Here is a 20,141-nt window from a genome sequence, read left to right on the forward strand (position 1 = left end):
TAATCAGGGGTGGTAAAGGTGACCCTCTAGATGTTCTGTAGAACCTTTTACATAACGTCTTTCAACTCTGACATATTTTGCAAAAACTAAAGAGAAGTAAAATTTTGCTGTAAGCAAAATTCACTGGTGAACAACTCTTCAGGAAAATGAAGACGACAGTAATTGTGTCTTTTGCTTTAAGGATAATTTATGTGAAGACAAGTCTCAAGTAAAAGATTAGTGTTAATAAGGGGCTGTGCAGACAGCCCCTTAGGGACGGCCTCTAGCCACCCCTTTTACAGCCAGATTGGGGCTGCGGCAACCACATCTCACGCCCCCAATCTGGCCTTTCCAGGATGCAAAAAGGAGCCGCAAAAAGTGGCTCCTCTTTGTTCCCTGAAAAGGGTGCAATAACTGTGGCACCGCAGCTTTACAGCACTCCTTTGGTGCTTCATCGTGCGGACACAGCACCAGAGGAGCGCCGTGACACTGTGCAGTGCAGTGCACAACATCATGCCACCCTGGGGTGGAGCCAGGGCGTGCATCATATAGACGCTACCCCCTGACTTTGCCCCCAACCCTGCCTTTAAGGCCAATCTGTACAGGGCCTAAGTTAGACATTTAGTTCCTGGTTATTACCCAAGTCCTCTCTTAGGAATTCAGTTAGCATACAACAACAACAACAACAACAACAATAATTTATTTATATTCTGCCTCTCTACAAAATGCAATCAGGGTGGCTTACAAGGTTAAAATATACAGTGCAAACCCTCAACACACCCACCCTTAAAATACAATTAAACAATGTGGAATTTAAAATATAAAACGTACTTAAAAACAATTCAATAAACTGTGGTGAAGTCAGAGGTCAGCATTTAGATTTTCCTTCTGATGGCCGGAGAACTATTCAGGAAAGGCCTGCCAGAAGAGATCCGTAATAATAATAATAATATTTACAGGCTTTCCTTGAGAGATAATAGTGGTTGTAAAAAAGAGGCATGGTTCTCTACCCTTGAAAAGTGGTAGGGACATAGGATTCTCTGTTGTTTTGTCATTTACCCAGTATCCCTATAGTCTGCTTTCTCTTCACTTGAGCTTCCAACTTGTGAACAATCAACACTCCCCCTAAGATTCTCTTCACATTAGAATTCAGGATATTTAAACTGGGAGAATAAGCAAGTACCTTTGTAGTCTTACCAGTTATGGATATTGTGAAGACACACCCAACTAAAGGTGGTGGCAGGTTTGGGTGTGCAATGCCGGTACCCTGGTGAAATCAAACTCTTTACCCAAAAAAGGCTCTGAAGCTGAATGTAAAGTTCAAAAGGGGGGAAATTTAAAGGACAAAAATAAAGAGTTTTCTCCTCCCCAGCTCTAAATAAAAGATACTTTACAGTTTCAGCAATCTTCCAGATGTCATCTTTCTGGGTCTGATGTTGGTTTGCTCTCCTCACTCAATGGAGCTGGTGCAGGGTCTTTCAGCTCCTGAATTCCTTTATTCGCTTGCTGATGGTAACTAATTTGGCTAACGTGTAAGAAATGCCCTTTCCGGCTGTCTGGGCCTGTTTGCCACCAAAAGACAGCTCTCTGCCTGCTCACAGCAAAGACTGCTCCCAACTAAAAGCTTCCAGCTACAACAGGGCATGCTGGGAAAGGGCAAACCAAACCTGGAAATAATGCAGGGGATCCTACAGCTCCTCCCACAACTAATACAAAGAACTTTCCTACACTAAACATACTATGGCCTGAACCAATGTGAAAGAAAATGCAGCGGGAGATTCAATCAGTCCTGGCAGGACATCACAGATATAAATATGCATATAGTCTTCTTATTATCACTACATTACAAAGACATCTCAGCCTAGGCACGTGACTTCCATTTTATATCTTCTGAGGAGGAGTTTGCATATCTTTTACTAGGCATTTTATAAATTTCCTCTATTGAGGAAACTTCTACATCTCAACTAGGTATGTACTGCGGAACCTATACATCTCTTAAGCATCTGTAGAGTAATTCACATTTCATCTCAAACTACCATTTATCTGTCAGATAAGAAATACATTTGACATAGCCTAATTCACTAGCTGGAGAGATTAATGCTCTCTTTCTCTCTCACTAGCATTACCAGATATAGTCTGCAGCTTAGAAACATCATAGCAAGCAACAGCTGGGGGAAAAACTGTAGGGAGTTTTATCACACGGGAGGAATTTCTCTTAATTTTGAATGAAAAGAAAGTGGGGCCAGAATGCATTCACGTGAATTCGCTAGTTCAGCGAATTTACATGAACTTGAATTGCGTTCGAACTGACTTCCCATTGCCTGAAAATAGCATGCCATTGCCCGAAATTGCATGTGGTAGTCTATCACGCAATAACGTTAAACCCCATGATTGCGTTCGGATTGCCATTGGATTATACTTCCAATTTCCCTTGTCTGATAACATCCTATGTGAAGTGCTTGAAAGCAGTCATGGACAGCCTAGTTTTGGCAGGCTTCAGATCCCCTTTTCCAGAGCTTCTGACATTCTCTAGCCAAAGTCTTCACTGGGTTTTTCTTATCAACTATTCAATTAATGGACACCGGCGGGGGAGGGGGGGAATGTTCACTAACTTTCCATTTTGGCTTTCTGCCCTCAACTGTGACTAAGTGCTCTGGGGATGATGATGTACACCTGCTTGGAGTCTTATTGGACTTCTTTTTTATTGGGCTTTTGTCAAGGCCACAAGATCTTACTTCTTACTAGATCTGCCTATGTCACCTCTTCACTACAGCTGTCAGCTGAACAGCTGCTGTTATCTCTTGTCATAAGTTAGCTTGGCAAAATGCCCAGTTTCAGATTTCAAGCCTGTACTTCTAATACTTCTCTGTTTGAAGCATATACATATAATTTTTTAAATAAAAAATAGGAAGGGACGAGGAATAGAAAAAAAGGTATGTGGCAACACCTCTAAGACTAATCGGCTTTCATTTTAGCATGAGCTTGAGCTTTTGCAGATATAAACCCACTTTTTCAGATGCATTACAGAATTATTTTAAACCCTTAGGTATAAAGCATATTTATACAGCTGTTTGAGATAGAATGTGATAGTATCCAGAAAAATACAAATCATGTCTCTTGCCCTAAATTTTCAAAGGACTGCATAAGGTGATCAGGTCTTTCAGATCTTTACCATAATCAGTTAGTATTTATGTGTGGAAGCAATACTGTTTACCAACAGTCCGTTTCCCTGGGCTCAAAACTTTCTGAGAATATTTCTTTTGTTATATGTGCAATAGTGAGGACTCTTGTGCATATTAGTATATGTAAGTGGGCCATGTAACCGTTGTCTTTGTTCATACTTCTGTGAATGGATTGGAATTTGTGGATATAATTCAATCCAGCAATTTCTCTTTCTAGTCTTTTCCTTCATAATTTCTTTGTTGAAGGAGTATGACCTGTAAAACCTTTTTTGTATGTCCAAGAAGATTGAAATTTTCTGCAACAGGTTTTTGGATATTGCTATTCTAATGTCAGATTTGTGTCCATTTATCCTTTTGCATAGAGACTGTCCTATTTGTCCTTTGCTGACATTTGTTGTTGTTGTTGTTGTTGTTGTTGTTGTATGCCTTAAATCATTTCCAACTTATGGCAACCATCAGGCTGTGAACCCTATCTGCTGCCAATTCCAAGCATGTGCATACACCCACATTCCACTCTATACATATTTACATTTTCTTTCTCTATGGAGGAATGACCCATTCAGATAAAATGATTTGTGCCAAATGCTTAGTAACAGGTTTCACATGGGAGGAAGCTAGTTTATGGGCCTATAAGAAACCAAGGACATATGATTCCCTGAAGATGCCAGCCACAAATGCTGGCAAAACATCAGGAATAAACTCTTCTGGAACATGGCCACATAGCCCAAAAAACCCACAAAAAATTATGGATGCCAGCCATGAAAGCCTTCGACTTCATACACAAATGTCTTATTTATATCCTTCAAAGCCCTATTCCGCTCGGTATAACTTTGAGGGGAAGTACCAAAGAGCGGCCCTGTTGCCATTTTCTGACCCAGGCATTCAAAACAGTCAGAAACAGCACCATAGTGGAGACAGTCTTGGGTGAACTAAGCTCTCTCCTTTCGCCTTCTAGTCAGAAGGGGATGGCTCCTTCTTTAGTAAGAGTTAAAAGTATAATATTTACACTGCCCCATGGATAAGTCACCCCAGGGTTTTGGGGGTCAATTTTTTGATTAAAATGTCTATACATGAGTATACACAGTAAGTTGCCATGCCTATCTAATCGTTTCTAAGGCCCAAACAATCTTAGCAATAGCATTTAGAAAGATCTTGTAGCATCTTTGAGACTAACTGAAAGGAAGAAGTTGGCAGCATAAGCTTTCCACAGATGCTTAGCAATAGCATGTACGTTAGCTATATCTTTGTGAACTACAATTCCCAGGGATCTTTGATGTGGTTGATTTATATTGTCAAACCTTTCTGACCTGACAGGCAGCCCTCTCCTTTGCCTTGACTACAGATTGCATCTTGTGGGGTATAGGAAGGGGCCAAGTGGGGAAGGAGGAAAATTGGCTCCAGGAGAGTCAGGGGCCAAGTGGGAGGATTGCTAAGTGAATGCTGTTAATGTTTCTGTTACCAGAAAGAAACCTTTAAAAAATGTCGGGGAAATGAGCCCACTCCAAATTGAGATGATGAGAATGTATATGTTTCTAGTCACAACCCTTCCGGTTTTTCTCACTGAGCCTTGAAAAGCTACTTTTAGACCATGATTCCCAGAATCCCCACAAGTGTAATCCAAAAAGGAACTTTTCGTGCACTGTTTTTACACAACATTGTCAGCAAGTCTGCTTGCTGGCAACCTACACTTGATAAAGGTTGGCATTATCTAGAGTTAAGGAGTTAGGTCCATATCTCTGATCTAGAGGTGGCAACATTTCCCAGGCTGAAGAGGATCATTAAAGATTTTACACCACTAAAAGGACAAAAATGCCCTTGTTTGTCATACTGCTCCAACTGTAGGGTAGCTCCATGAAAAAAGCGGACAGGACCCCTGTACCTTTGATTTGATATTATGTAGTGTCAAAGAGAGAATTTCAATAATTGCCTCTTCTATTAAAGGTACAGGAGCTCTGACATGTGGCCTGCCTGTCCTGCCTCTGCTGGCTCAGGTTCCACATCTTGAGCTGCTTCAGGAGCAATATTTGAACTCTTTTCACCATTTGGGGAAAATATTAAGAACCTTTCCCAAGCCACCACCACCACCCTGGTTTCTAGTCTCATCCTCTGATCTGTCTTTTTTTCTAGGTCTAGTGATGATTGGTGTGATCCTTGGTGCAAGAAAAGTGGGGATAAACCCAGACAATGTTGCCACTCCCATAGCTGCAAGCCTTGGAGACCTGATTACTCTTTCTTTGCTGGCTGGAATCAGTAGCACCCTGTTCAAGTATATTGGTATGTTAATGCAAGACACCTGGCATGGGATGGGGGCAGGGACTAGGGTGGAAGCCTCTCACATGGCAGCCACCCACATAAAAAGGAGGTGCCATATCAGGCTGAATAAGGAATGTAGTACTGGATAACCTTGTTGTGCCTGGTCAACAGTGAAAGCACTTTAAAGCTCATTTAATTTAGTGCAATGGGTTCCGCTTGAGCAACTGACTAAAGAACTGCTGGAGCTGCGGTTGTAAGAGAGAACTCAGTAACAGACTTCATGCATGCTAGGGAGCCTGCAAATGGTCTTAGCCTTTTTCATTTTCCATGTGTTAAAAGAGAAGCAGATTTCCTGTGTCCTTTCTGCATAGACCAGGAATGGGCTAAGTGCAACCTAAGGCTACTTTGTGAACCTTGGCCCTTCCAGACCCCCCCTCCCCCCCACCATCATTTTTCAGAGAGCAAATTTCCTCTTCTGGGAACATCACCTTTTAAATAGGCTGTGGCCCTCACCCTGCACTGCCTAGCATCCAAAAACTACCTGTTTCTGATTTAGAAGTGGACCAAGCCTCTTTTCGTTTGTTTGGGGTTTTTTGGTGGGGGGAGAATGAAGTTTTTGGACATCTGTGTTCCCCCCCCCCCAAAGAAACGTGCCCCTAAACCTGCTACAATTGCCTGGTTTGTGTAGACAATGACATTTGGTAATGTCTGGAGATGTGGGGAGGGCAAAACACTTCTGGAAAGTGCTCTTAAAGTTACAGGGGCCTTGACCTCATTGGCTTTCATTATCTTAGCGCTAAAATGTAATTACTTGACATGTGTTTTTTCTTCATGAAAACATTCAAATTAAGATGTGAAGATTTTGGAGACATGAAGAACATCTTAACATAGATCCAAGCATGGTATATTATAAGTTGTTGTGTGCCTTCAAATAATTTCTGACTTATGGCAATCCTAAGGATTGCCTTATCACACTAGCAGGCAAACAGGACTTCAACAAGAGTTAGACTATAGAAAACCAAGAAATGTCTGAAGTTTATCACACAACGTTTTCTGGTTTTCTCTAGATTAACTCTAGTTTAAATCCTGTTTGCACATAGTGTGATGACTTGCCCAAGATCACCCAGTGGGCTTTTATGCACGAGTGAGTAATTGAACCCTGATCTCCAGAGTTGTCTGGAGTCCAGCGCTCAAACCACTACACCTTGCTGGTTTATAAGGAAGCAGTTTTTTCTAAAACTTGAGCACTGCCGTGACTGACAAAGAGGGCTGGAGATGCGGTGAAGATGAGAGTTTGGCTTGCATGTTGTTTTTAATCTATTAAAAATTTTGTACTTGCAAATATATAGCAGTCCAAGCTATAACTGAAAATTGAGAGCTGATCATGTGGGCTGCTTATTGGTTCTCTATATCCTGTTTCTTCTTTTACAAGCCTGAAAATGTGCTACATTCCCATAGAGAATGAAAACATAAGAAGGTTTTCCCAGTTCCTCTCTCTTGTGCTTCAGAACTCTAGAAAATCAGTGTTGTTGTGGGTAGCATGTTGGAAGAAAGGAAGACTAGAAATCAAATAAATAAATAAATAAATACTTGAATTCCATTTGGGTGACTTTCTGTCAGTCACAGGAATGTAGGAAGGATCACAGAAAGTTGCCTTGTACTGAACCAGACCACTGGTTTCTCTATCCCAGTATTGTCAATGGTGTTTTCAGGGAAGATTCTTTGCTGATCCTATTTGGAGATGCTAGGGAGTGAACCTGGCACCTCTACGTGCAAAACATGTACGCTGCCATTTAATAATGGTCCCTCCCCAGTCCCTTACTCTCAGTCTGTCTATCTCTCAGAGTTGTTTTGAGGATAAAACGTACAGGAAAAGCATTTCCTTGTGTAATGCATTTTCTTGTATTACATAAAAAAGTAATGTCTCAACATTCTGAAGGTGAACACAAGCAAAAGGAGATCTTCTGTCTTTTCTCACTGTGCAGGAGGACTTCTGAAGATGTAGCTGAGTATATTCTGCTCATATCCCAAATGCTTCCCAGGCCTTGTTGGATTCTCATGCTTGACACCCAAGCAGTCTTGCCACTCTGAAAAGATAGCAATGTTAATGTTGTTACAGATCAAACATTCTGCCTCTTTCATATCTCCAGTTACAGAACCAGGGAGATGACAAAGAGTCATTGCACCCTTCCATTTTTCTACTGCTGCTGAAGGCAGCAGGCTTCCTCACCTGCAGCTCCTGATGTGAGATTGCATGCTGTTAAAATCTTAGCCTGCTTTCCCCAAAGGGGGCTACATTTCTATGCAACATCCTTTCTGTTGAATACAACAGTTGTGATTAAAAGCTTTGATAACTCCATATTTCTAGCCTCAGGCTTTGACAGCACTTTTTTTAAAAATAAAAAGCACATTTCAAGAATGCTTCATCTGCCCCATTACCTGCAAAATGTGTTGCAACTGGCCCAGCTTTGGACCAGTTACAAAGAACAGATGGAGAGTCCTCTAAAGAAAGAGTATTAGCATATCAAAAGCCCTGGCGCATTCTCCCTTGCTTGAAGGTGTTTCTGAAGTTTCCTTCCTTCTGCTTCTGAGTCATGCTTGTTTTCTCATAGCACAGCATCCTCTCTCCCTTCTTTGTAAAGATCCCTCTACTTTTAAAGGTTGTTCCAAGGTTATATTTCTTCAGAAGAAAAGAGAGGAACAAAGTGAATTGATTCAAACTTAAGGGGGTCTAAACGAAGTCTTGAAACCCATCTATAGAGGAGAGTAATGAAGATGGCCAGGTAAACATGGCAGCATTTTTTTCTAGTTCATATTACTGGTCATCTTTAGTGTATTATCCTTTTTTATTTGTGCAGGATAATCTGGTAGCGACAAGAATAATCCTGGACTCTTCATAGAGGAGTATACAAAGACCAGATTCACACTCTGTGAGATTAAAAATACCTAAAGGAAAAAGATAAAGAAAACATTCAATCACAATCCATATCATAGATACAAAATATATGAAGGGAATGAGCATTTAAATGTCCCTATAATATCAGCACAGTAGCTACCTACAGACATTGGTCTGTACCTATTATAAATTCTAAAACTCTTCAGATTAGGCAGAGACTGGGGCTGGGAATTTTACAATACTCCAGATGTTGTTGAATTTCAGTTGTCAGCAACCCTAGTCAAATAGCCAATGGTGAGGAATGCTGGGACGGTGGTCATTTGGCTCTCTCTGGATTTATGCCAAGCATATGAAGGTTGGGTTTAGACTGACTTTTCTACTCTGTTCAGCAGGTCATGCCATCAAAATGAAACACCTAAACATGCAGCTTTTTTCATAACAAAATGTATTTGACCCATTTTCAACTGTGTTAATTGAAATGGTCTGCTGTTTGGAATGTGAAGGGCACTGGAATTGGCACAGATTCAACATAGTTGGCCTGAAGAGCACAGTGTCAGTATACTTGACACACACAGCCCTCAAGTTATAACACTGTTACAATGCCTTTCAGTTGGGGCTTACCTAATAACAAAGAGGAAGTTGCATCCTTTCTTTGGTTGCATCTGCACTGCAGAAATAATTCAGGTTGACACCACTTTAACTGCCATGGCTCAGTTCTGTGGAATTCTGGGAATTGTAGTTTGTTGTGGCACTAGAGCTCTCTGACAGAGGCTGAATAGCTCACAAAACTACAGTTCCCAGAGTTCCATCGCATTGAGCCATGGTAGTTAAAGTGGTGTCAACCTAGATTATTTCTATAGTGCAGATGTATTTGACTGCACTATGAAGGTTTTTGACATGGTTCAGAGATGAAACCAAGGATCTCAGGTTTTCCCCCCCAACAGTACTGGTACATGAGAGACTTGTAACAGATTCAAAACTGAAAGGAGCTGTAAGTCAGTTGTACTCTTTTCCTCCATCTGACATACATGCTCTGGGTTGGTTAGTTTACTGCTCTCCTACACCCTACTTTTAACACTTCCGACTGTGTGCTTTTCAAGCTCTTTGGCTTCTTTTTAGAGGTATAAGGTTTCTTCTCTGCAAATTAAGAAGCTACTTTTAGCTACTAAGTCCTTCACTGTGACAGAATTACTGCTTAAATGCAGCAATGAGCTTGTTATATTATCCCATGATAGCATGTTGCATTTGGTTAAGGTTTCTTAATTTTTTCACCTTCAGATACCATAATTCTGCTTGAGCCACCTCATACCAGCTTCCTATTTAAAGATTAGTGACACATCCGATTAGTGTACTCTTGGGTGATGTTTGCACAGAAATGAAATGAGAAAGCACACTGAATCTAATCCAGCTAGAGTTAAATCTCATTGAAAGGAATAGGACCTTCATTCTTTTCATTCTCTACATCAGTCCTTCTAGGATTCGGTAGGTTATTTTAACATTTGAAGCCGTACACAACCTAGCTCCCCCTAACTTTCAGCCCTTTTTTTTTTTTTTACCATACTGCTTTTGATCTGCATTTTAGGAACTCTAGTCCTCTCACCCAACCTAGGAGTCATTCACACTTTCTGTTTTGAATGAAGACATTCACATTTCAGCGCCAATCCAAACCAATTCAGAATTGGTTCGGTGTGGCCACTACATTTACTGTGATCAAATCTCCCTGTGCCATTTTAACAGTGTTGCCGTTCACATTTGCCACTGTATCAATTTAGAATGGAGGTGCCTCCATTTCCAGGAACGATGCAGTGCAATCCAAATCAACTCGATGGAGTAATCACACTACTGAAGATGTGGATCATTGTGGCCCTTAAAAAATGCTAAGGGGTCCGGTGCCAAATGCACTGGTTTAAGTGGGCTTTTCAGCCACCCCCTTGCAAACTGCATTGATTGTGATCTGGGCGAGTGTGAATGTCACAGAAATAAACTAGTTCCAATCGTTTTTTTCCCCTGTAGTGTGAATGGCCCCCAAGGGTGTCCCCTCCCCCCCAGCTCGCCTTCATCCTTTTTCACTCATTGCTCCATACTCCGTGAATTGCCTCCCTTAACATTTGCAGACTGCTTCTGCCCTTGTTATTTTTAAATCTCAATTTAAAATGTTACTGTTTTCCAAAGCTTTTGGAATATTAGCCTTGTATTTTTTTATAATCTTGTATATTTTGGTTATATGTATTTGTCAGTTTGCTTTATATCATATTGTATTTTTGTATTTTATTTGGACAATTGGTTTCACAATTTTTTTGTATATTTTACTCTTCCTTCCTTCCCCGTCTGTGTGTGTGTGTGTGTGTGTGTGTGTGTGTCACATATATTTTAGACTGTCTTAGGCAGGACCCAATATATTTGGTTGTTTTACTTGTATATTGCCATGTACATGGATGGTGCTGTATAGGTGGTGGTGATAATGGTAATTGTCTCAGATCAACCCATGTATTTGAGATAGGAGATAACTAGTTATTATTATTAACCTTTATATAGCGCTGTAAAGTTGTTGCCTTTATATTCTTATTCTGCTGTATTGCTCATTATTGCTGATGCTGTAAGTGTACTGGTTTTATTTATGCCTTTATAAGTTTGGTTTTTGTAACGATGTTAAGACTTTGTAGATTTTTTTGTATGGAAAAATGGGGTGTTTAAGGGTGAATATTTTAATTGTATACATTTCGCCCCTCTTCTTCTCCATGTTTCTTTAGGTGCATCACCTGATGGACATTCTTCTAATTTATAGTTAACACATTCCATTCTGTTATCCTACATATTTCATACATTTATCATATTAGCCACTACTAGCAGATTATAAATGGTAATGGAAGAAAAAGGTTCATGTGGTATCATTTTAAGGGTCTGCATGATATTCTCTTTTTTTCCCATGAGAAAACTGAAGATTTTGCCCACAGCATTATATTATGTAGTCTCATAGATACAAAGGTCAATGTGTTAATTTGAAATCTCCCTTTCCTTGGCAGATGTGAAATACCTTTCACCCATGATTTGTGTCATCTTCATTGTTATGATTCCTCTGTGGATTGCAATTGCCAAGCAAAGTCCTTCCATTGCTGAAGTCTTAAAATCTGGATGGCAGCCAGTCATCGTTGCAATGGCCATCAGCAGGTAATCCTGAGTTGACAGGGAAGGAGTTTGTTAGATTGCCTGGGCTTGAGAGACTGAGTTCAGTTCTCTGTCTCTAATACCTATCCATGAGAAAATCATTTTAATCTGCTTTTCCCTGTTTTGAGACCATTACCTGAGATGGTTTCCTCCTGTGCTTTGGGGTATATGATAATGAAATCCATTCTAACAAAACATTGAGGTGGGAGTTGTGAGAATCCTTTGGTAGCAATGTGAGATGTCATAAACAAAAATATGTCAGTCCTAGTCTATTTGGTTTGTGAAATATTTCCAGTGTTGCTTTTTTGTTGAATAAATCCAGAGAGAGCCAAATAACCACCGTTCCAGCATTCCTCACCATTGCCTATTTGTAGCAAGGGAACTGAATCTTCATACACCACCAGATGTAATACCTTGGTATCCACTGTGGTTTGGTACCAGGACTCCCCAGGGATACTGAAATTGATGGATGATCAGGTTGCATTAAATGGCATAGCAAAATAGCAATAGCAAGTACATTTATTTACCACTTACCAATGTACTTAAGCACTCCCTAAACAGTTTACAAAGTGTAAGCTAGTTGCCCTCAACAAGCTGGGTATTCATTTCAGCCAGGCTGAGTTGACCCTGAGCTCCTGGCTGGTACTGAACTCACAACCTTGTGGTTTTGTGAGTGGCTGCAGCACAGGCATTTAACCACTGCACCACCAGGGCTCCTTTACATAACATGGAAAAATCAAGGTTTGCTTTTTGGAATTTATATATTTTAAAAATATTTTCAAGCCATGGATTCATTATTTGGATAGGTTTTAAAATAGAGGAGACAAAGTAATGGAGGATGTGGCTATTCATAGAGTTATAGTTGGCTGTGTATCTGCCTCTATAAGCAAAGGCTGTACTCCTCTCTACCATTTACTGGAGAGCACAGATGGGAGGGTGCTGTTGCACTCATGTTCTGCTTGTAATTTTTTTGTAAGCATCTGTTGTCTACTATGAGCACAGGAAGCTGGACTAGTTAGGTCTTCAATCAGACCCAGCCAGCCTCCTCTTGTCTTGTTTTCTTAATGTAAAATTTCATCTGGTGTGGAGCTGCATTCATCATTTTCCAGCAACTTCCCTTCTTTGGGAGCAGTCAGTCTCTTAGTATAACTGCTTGTCTCAGTGCCATAAATGAAACTAGGATTCCCACTTTAGACTATTGAAGAATAGTTCAGGATGATAAGCAGATATTATTATTATTATTATTATTATTATTATTATTATTATTATTATTATTCCCACCTCTCCCTGTGGATCGAGGCGGGATTACATCAGTAAAAATAATACAATATAAATATAAGAATAATAAAAATATGAACAATAAAATATTAGTATTGGTGTTAATATTAATTCCATAAAATAGCTAGATATAATCACAGACAGATTTACAAGTGGAAGATAACTGATATTATTGTTAACTACCATCAAATTGACGTAAACGTATGGCAACCCTATGAATGAGACAACTCCCAAATTGCCCTATTATCAACAGCCCTGCTCAGGAGCAGTGACTTCCTTGAGAGAGTCTATCCATTTGGAATGTGGCCTTCCTCTTTTCATACTGCCTTCTACCTTAGCAAGCATTATTGTCTTTTCCAGTGAGTCATTGCTTCTTGTGAAAAGTCCAAAGTACAACAGTTTCAGCTTAGTCATCTTGGCTTCTAGGGAGAGTTTGGGCATGATTTATTTGTCTTTAGCAGTCCAGGGTACTCTCTTCCAGCACCACATTTCAGATGAGTTGATTTTCTTCCTATCAGCATTCTTCACATCTAGCTTTCTCAACCAAATACAAAAATATAAATATAAATTGGAAATATGATGACATGGACCATCCTAACTTTACTATTCAATGATATGTCTTTACACCTGGGATCTGGGAGTCTCATCTTCTGGCACAATCACTTGTTCCATTTTGGGTTATCTTATGTTAGGGTTGTATGTTAAAAGACATTCCAAAAGGTTTACCATGTCTCCTTCTAATAAATAATAAATAAATAATAATAAAACTTTTATTTATATACCGCCCATCCATTGATCAGGGCGGTGAACAACATAATAAAAAAAAACAATACATATTTAAGACAAATTAAAAACAATATAAAAAACCCCCGGTCAGCCGTCCATCTTGCCGTCAGAAGAGAGAGGGAGGCCATCTAGGACTTCATTCGGGGAATGCAGTTTGAAATAGAAGGGTTTTTAAATCCCTTCTAAACTGGGCCAGGGAGGTGGCTGAGCGGAGCTCTATGGGCAGCGTGTTCCAAAGGGTCGGGGCGACGATGGAGTATGTCCTCCTCATAGTAGAGGAGAGTTTGGCCCCAGGGACCCTAAGTAATTGCTGCCCAGAAGTTCTGAGGGTGCGGGGCGGAATGTATGGGGAGAGGCGGTCCTTCAGGTATCCTGGGCCCAAGCCATGTAGGGCTTTATAGGTAATCACCAACACCTTGTACTGTGCCCGGAAGCGAATAGGCAGCCAGTGCAGCTCTTTAAGCACCGGTGTAATATGGCTGGTCCTGGAAGTACCAGTGACCAGCCTGGCCGCCATATTCTGTACCAGCTGTAGCTTCCGAGTATGATACAAGGGTTGCCCCATGTAGAGCGCATTGCAGAAATCCAATCTAGAGGTTACCAGAGCATGTACCACCGTTTCAAGGTCCCTCTGGGCCAAGTATGGGCGCAGCTGGCGAATAAGCCGAAGCTGATAGCAGGTGTTCCTGACCGTCGCATTCACCTGAGATGTTAGGTGAAGCGACGAATCAAGAAGCACCCCCAGACTGCGCACGGAGTCCTTCACAGGAAGCGTGATCCCGTTCAGGACAGGTGGAACCACCGCCATTCCTGGACCAGGGGAACCTATCACGAGTACCTCCATTTTCTCTGGATTCAGGCTGAGTCGGTTTTTCCTCATCCAGCCCATTACTGACTCCAGGCATGCCACGAGAGGAGAGACGCCATCCTCGGTCACTGCATCAGTCGGAGACATAGAGAAGACTATCTGGGTGTCATCAGCGTACTGATAACCCCGCGCCCCATGTCTCCGGATGATCTCTCCCAGCGGTTTCATGTAAATGTTAAATAGCATGGGAGACAGAATGGCTCCTTGAGGGACCCCAGTTGTGAGGGCCCTCTTATCGGAGCACACGTCTCCCAGCTGCACCATCTGGAACCTCCCAGAGAGGTAGGACCGGAACCACTGGAGCGCAGTGCCCCCGATTCCCACCTCTGCCAGGCGTTCCAGAAGGATACCATGGTCTATGGTATCGAAAGCCGCTGAGATGTCCAAGAGCACCAACAGGGACACGCTTCCCCTGTCAATGCCCAGATGGAGATCATCGACCAAGGCGACCATGGCCGTCTCAACCCCGTAACCCGCCCGAAAGCCAGTTTGAAATGGGTCCAGATAATCCGTTTCATCCAAGACCGACTGAAGCTGGATTGCAACCGCCCTCTCGATCACCTTCCCCAAAAATGGCAGCAGCGAGACAGGCCGATAATTGTTATATACCAGGGGGTCGAGGGAGGGCTTTTTTAATAAAGGTTTTACAGTGGCCAATTTTAACTCAGATGGAAATTGCCCTTCCCTCAGAGATGTGTTAATAATCCGTTGCAGCAACAAAGTTACTGCCGGTCCCCCCTGCGCTGCTAACCATGAGGGACAGGGATCGAGAGAGCAGGTTGTCTTCCGAACACTTCCGAGGATCTTGTCCACATCATCGGTACTCACCAACTCAAACTGATCCAGTTTAATGGAGTCCACGGAGGCTCTGGATGCCTCTACCCTAGGTTCTGCTCCAATGCCAGCGTTAAGACCTTCGCTTATCCGAGAGATTTTATCCGCGAAGAAGTTGTTAAATTGGTCACAGCAGGCCTTAGAAGGTTCAAGGATCTGGTTCGGGGCGGGAGGGAGCTGAGTTAGCTCCCTGACCACCCTGAACAACTCTGCTGGACGCGACTCTGCGGACGCGACACGAGCAGCATAGAACGAATTCTTAGCTGCTCGTATCGCCTCTCCGTAGTCCTCCAAAAGGCGGTCTAGGAGAGTCTTGTCGGCTAAGCGTAGGTGTTTCCGCCAGCGGTGCTCTAGCCGTCGCAGGACCTGCTTCCTTGCCCGGAGATCTTCCGTATACCAGGGCTTACGCTTGGAAGCGGGTCTGAGAGGGCGCTTGGGAGCGATACTGTGTATAACCCTAGAGAGACCGGTATTCCAAATACCAGTCAGGGCATCAACAGAGTCGCCGTCACTTCCAACCATGTATCCCTCTAAGGCTTCCTGGAACCTATTGGGTTCCATCAGCCTTCGAGAGTGGACCATCCTAATAGGTCCGCCACCCCCGGGGGGGATCTGGGTAGCGGCCTTGATTTTTGCCTCCACGAGGAAATGATCCGTCCATGACAGGGGGGAAATATTAGTTATTTCCACCCACGGATTTTCCGCATCCGAGCAGAAGACCATATCAAGTGTATTACCCGCAAAATGCGTTGGACCCGCAATCAGCTGGGACAGGCCCATGGCTGCCATGGTATCCATGAATTCCCGAGCCGCACCGGGTGGAACATAGCTGGCCGTGAGGGCAATGTTGAAGTCGCCCAGGACTAAAAGCCTGGGCGTCTCCAGCATCAGCTCTGCGACCAGCTGTGTCAGCTCGTTAAGGGAGTCCGCTAGCGCACGGGGTAGCCGATACACCAACAGAATCCCTAGACTGTCCTTAGCCTTTAGGGTCAGGTAAATGCACTCGATAAAGGACGTCTGCCGGATGTGGTTCCTGGTGAGAGACAAGGTGTTCCTATGTATCAAGGCCACCCCCCCCCCGCCCACCTAACCTGGGCTGGTCCTTCACCGAGAACCCAGCAGGAAGGGCCTGTGCCCACACAACGTCACCCTCAGGCCCAAGCCAGGTCTCGGTAATGCAAGCCAGGTCGCAATTAGTGTCCTCCAGCAGATCGTGGAGGATGTGGGTCTTGTTGTTAATCGACCTGGCATTGCACAGGAGCAGCGACAGGGTTTGTGGCACAGTTGGAGTGACCCTCAGGTCCCTATGGTTGGGAGGGGGACAGGAAGGAGAGATAGATATGACGCATCGATCCCGCCTTCCTCTGCAACGCAAGTCCCTCCTCCCACCGCCATATCTCCCCTTGCCCAGCACTACCTCAATAGGAGCTCCGCTCATGCCGATGTTATCCCCCTCCTCCCCAGCCCGCGCATCCCCCCTGTCCATAACCTCCTCCCCCCCTTCCCCAGCAATAGAGAGAGCAGAGGTCAGCCACTTCAGGCATCCCCTGCTCTAAGGCTGACAACCACACTACCTCTTCCGGCTCTAGCGCCGCTAAAACTGCGCGGCTGCGCAGCTGCGCAGTTACGCTGCTGGAGTCCTCCAAACAGTCCGTGGGCGGCCTCCCTGGGGCGGTGCGCAGATGCGCACCTCCGACACCCCAGAGAGAGCCGCCCGGCAGCAGCAGCTTGGCCCCTGGCCCAAAGTCCGGGAGGAGAGGGAGGCGTGGTGAGGAGGAGTCCAAGGAGGTGGTTTTCAACGTGTCGCTGCCACCGACACGCCCCTCGCTCCACCTTCCCCCCAGGTGTCCCGAGTCTGGTCCTCCAGAGCCGCCTCGGAGCCGCAGCCAAAAGCACGGAGGAGTCCTCCAAACAGTCCGTGGGCACTGCTACTGCTGGTGTCCAATAGCTGTTTGGCACAAGGGGCGAAGCAGACTGCCCCAAAGGAGTGGCTCTGTGCCACTCCTTTCAGTGCTTGATCAGGGCTGTGGCAACTGCACACCATGGCCCTAATCTGGCTCTTTGCCAGCTCTAAAAGAAACGACAAAATGCTGCTTCTTTTAGAGCTGGCAAAAAGAAACCCTTGCCGCTGTGGTGGCACTTTTCAGCGCTCCTTTCAGCATGCATCATATAAATGTTGAGGCAAAGGAGTGCTGTGATGCTGTGCAGTGGGGTGGGTGGGGGTAATGTAACTGATATTTCTTATATATTCAGCCATTGGGTAGTAAGGACTAATGGATAGAGGGTTTATTTATATTGCATGTATTTTTTGTTTTGTTTTTAAACAGTCTTGGAGGGCTCATCTTGGACAAAACCATAACAAACCCAAATTTTCAAGGCATGGCTGTTTTCACTCCTGTGATCAATGGTAAGGTGGTATGTGGGTGTATAGCTTTTTTCGTATTAATACATAGGTTAATGCATAGATTATATATTAATGGATGTTGCAAATGGAATATCTTATCTTTCTCACGATTATAAGACTAAGAATCACAATTTTTCAATTCACAAGAGGAATAAGCCCTGATTTTCATATAAACTGGGAACATAGGAGTGGAGATTGTGCAGCCTTCCAGATATTGTTCAACTGCGAGTCTTAGCAGTCTTAGCAAATATAGTCAGTGATCAGGAATACAGAGGGTTGCAGTTCAACATCTGGAGAGACATGCAGTTTCCATCCATGCTATAGAATGTAATTTAATATTGAAATTGAAATATTTAGTCCCTAGAATCCTGTCCAGTTTAATAATTATATTCATCTGAATTTGAGGAGGGGCTGTATCTCAGTGAAGAGATCAGTGCTGTGTATAAAACAGCCTCTGCTTGCCTCCTGTGGAATCTCCAGGTGGGACTGGGAAAAACCCTGCCTTATCTAAACTCTGAAGCCACTGTTAAGTAGTGAAAACAATATCCAGCTGTACAGACCATTGTTCCGACTTGGTATAATAACTCAAGATTTTGCTGGACTATGGGTTTTGTGGTGTTCAGGCTGTTCTAGACTAGACTCATAAGGGTTTCAAGCAAACTTGAAATTCTCTCTCTAAATAAGGCAGTATGAAACTGTGTTACAGAAGGAGTATCTATAATAATAAAAGAGAACATGGGGCAATATGTGTGTCTGCATTCACCATAGCTCCAAAACCATCAAACCTAGATACATGAAATTTGGTGTAGATACTGAGGGGCCTTGGGTGAATAAATAATTAGAATTATTTTTAAATTGATTAGTTTTAGTTAATTAAAGCCTACCAGCAGTACCATTTTTAGTTATGAGAAGGAAGACTTCTCTATTCTTCTCTAAGTGCAAAACTGCAGGCAGGCTAAGATAATTCATTTCTCCAGAGAGCCTCTACACAGCTTTCTGTTCTAAATAATTTGGATCATTAAATGAGAGACAGGGAGAAAGAAAAGGTCCTGTCTGAAACTCTTCAAACTGTAAAAGGGGAAGGAGAGAAAGATAAAAAAAAAGTGTTGCCAGGTAAGTGAGGGGAGGTGAATAAAGGTAGGTAAGGCTTGAACACAGCCTGTTCAAGCCTTACCCTGCCCTGGCATGGAGAGAAAGAAAGATTCTTGCAAGGGATGGTGGTTCTATAGAATTAATCTTATTTGCTGAATGAGAAAAGTGGCTTTTCTCCATTTAGCAAAAATGAATCTGTTTGAAAAGAATAAATCTGTCATATTAATTTGTCCAACATGAATGGAACTGATTCACTCTGTTGCACGTTCATGTCCTATGCCTCCGGAAGAAAAGTATGATTATGGTCTGCTGTGTTTTATCTTTAATAATTGGTTAAAAATGAAAAGAGTCCTCAGGCTCTGTTCATTTCTGAGAAGTGGAACTGAAAGCAGCTGTTGGATCTGTACTGAACAGGCTGTGCCAGAAACTTCCTGGAGGAGATAATCTATCATTGCCAAAGATGAAGATCCACTTCATGACAGAAGTGTAAGAGTACATAATGCTGATGTCAAGTGACAAAAGTGGGATACTTACTAGAGCCTTTCTTATTCCATCATATTTTTAATATTGATGCAGATGTGTATGTGGGAGCTGGAGGTAACTTTGATGTGTGTTCAGAACCCTGAGCATAAGTGGTGTAAATCAGGATATAGCCTCCTTTTGATCAGTTCACACAGGAACTCACAAAGAGGGAGAGATTTTTGTGCATGGGTCCAGAAGACCATACAACAGTTAGTGCAGAATGCTGGTGCAAACATCTTAACTGTTACCAAAGGTTTGGATCAAGTACCCCATTTATTGTATCATCTGAGTAGATACTGACTGATGTCTATCCTCCCATTGAGCACTAAACCAGTGTTTCTCAAAGTGGTCATCCATGGACTGATGCTAATCTGCAAGCTGTTGGCTGCCAGTCCACAGCAAGTTTCTAGAAGGAAAAGAAACTGTTGTAGACAATGAACCTGGGTATATTTAGGAGGACCTTCTCGTTCCCCTCATATCTGATAGCTTAAGAAGCACTGCCCTGGACCAGCCTGTTTGGAAAACCTGTTGCTCTTGTCACTGCACTTTTAACAGCTGAGCTCTGCATTTTTGCTATACAGGTGTTGGTGGCAATTTGGTAGCTATCCAGGCCAGTCGTATCTCTACATTTCTGCACTTCTGGAGCATGCCTGGTGTCTTGCCACACAAAATGAGGCAGCACTGGCCTAACCCATGTACCACCTTCTTCTCTTCAGGTAAGGAACTGGTTTTAGGCACCAACTCATAGTTATTCCCACATGTAAACACCCAGAACCTCTCTTTTTTCATCCTAGTCAGTTTGAATGGACTTTGAACACTTCTACACAATCTTTCATGTGAGGAATACTGACAAAGGATAAGTCCAACAAGAAGTGACAACAA

At 42.9% G+C, this 20,141-nt stretch overlaps 1 protein-coding gene across 3 annotated transcripts in view; it reads left to right on the forward strand.

Moving 5' to 3' along the window:
• Window positions 1–20,141, forward strand: part of SLC41A3 (solute carrier family 41 member 3) — a 65,645-nt gene that overhangs the window by 40,805 nt on the left and 4,699 nt on the right. For all 3 annotated transcript variants that reach the window (XM_089521148.1, XM_089521157.1, XM_089521166.1), the window contains 4 exons: window positions 5,289–5,435; window positions 11,334–11,478; window positions 17,569–17,648; window positions 19,841–19,975. In XM_089521148.1, the coding sequence (XP_089377274.1) occupies window positions 5,289–5,435; window positions 11,334–11,478; window positions 17,569–17,648; window positions 19,841–19,975 (507 nt within the window). The remainder of the gene's footprint in view (window positions 1–5,288; window positions 5,436–11,333; window positions 11,479–17,568; window positions 17,649–19,840; window positions 19,976–20,141) is intronic.

Source organism: Sceloporus occidentalis, unplaced genomic scaffold (assembly GCF_023333645.1).
Source record: "Sceloporus occidentalis isolate IW3139 unplaced genomic scaffold, rSceOcc1.0.p SCAF_1, whole genome shotgun sequence".
NCBI lineage: Eukaryota > Metazoa > Chordata > Lepidosauria > Squamata > Phrynosomatidae > Sceloporus > Sceloporus occidentalis.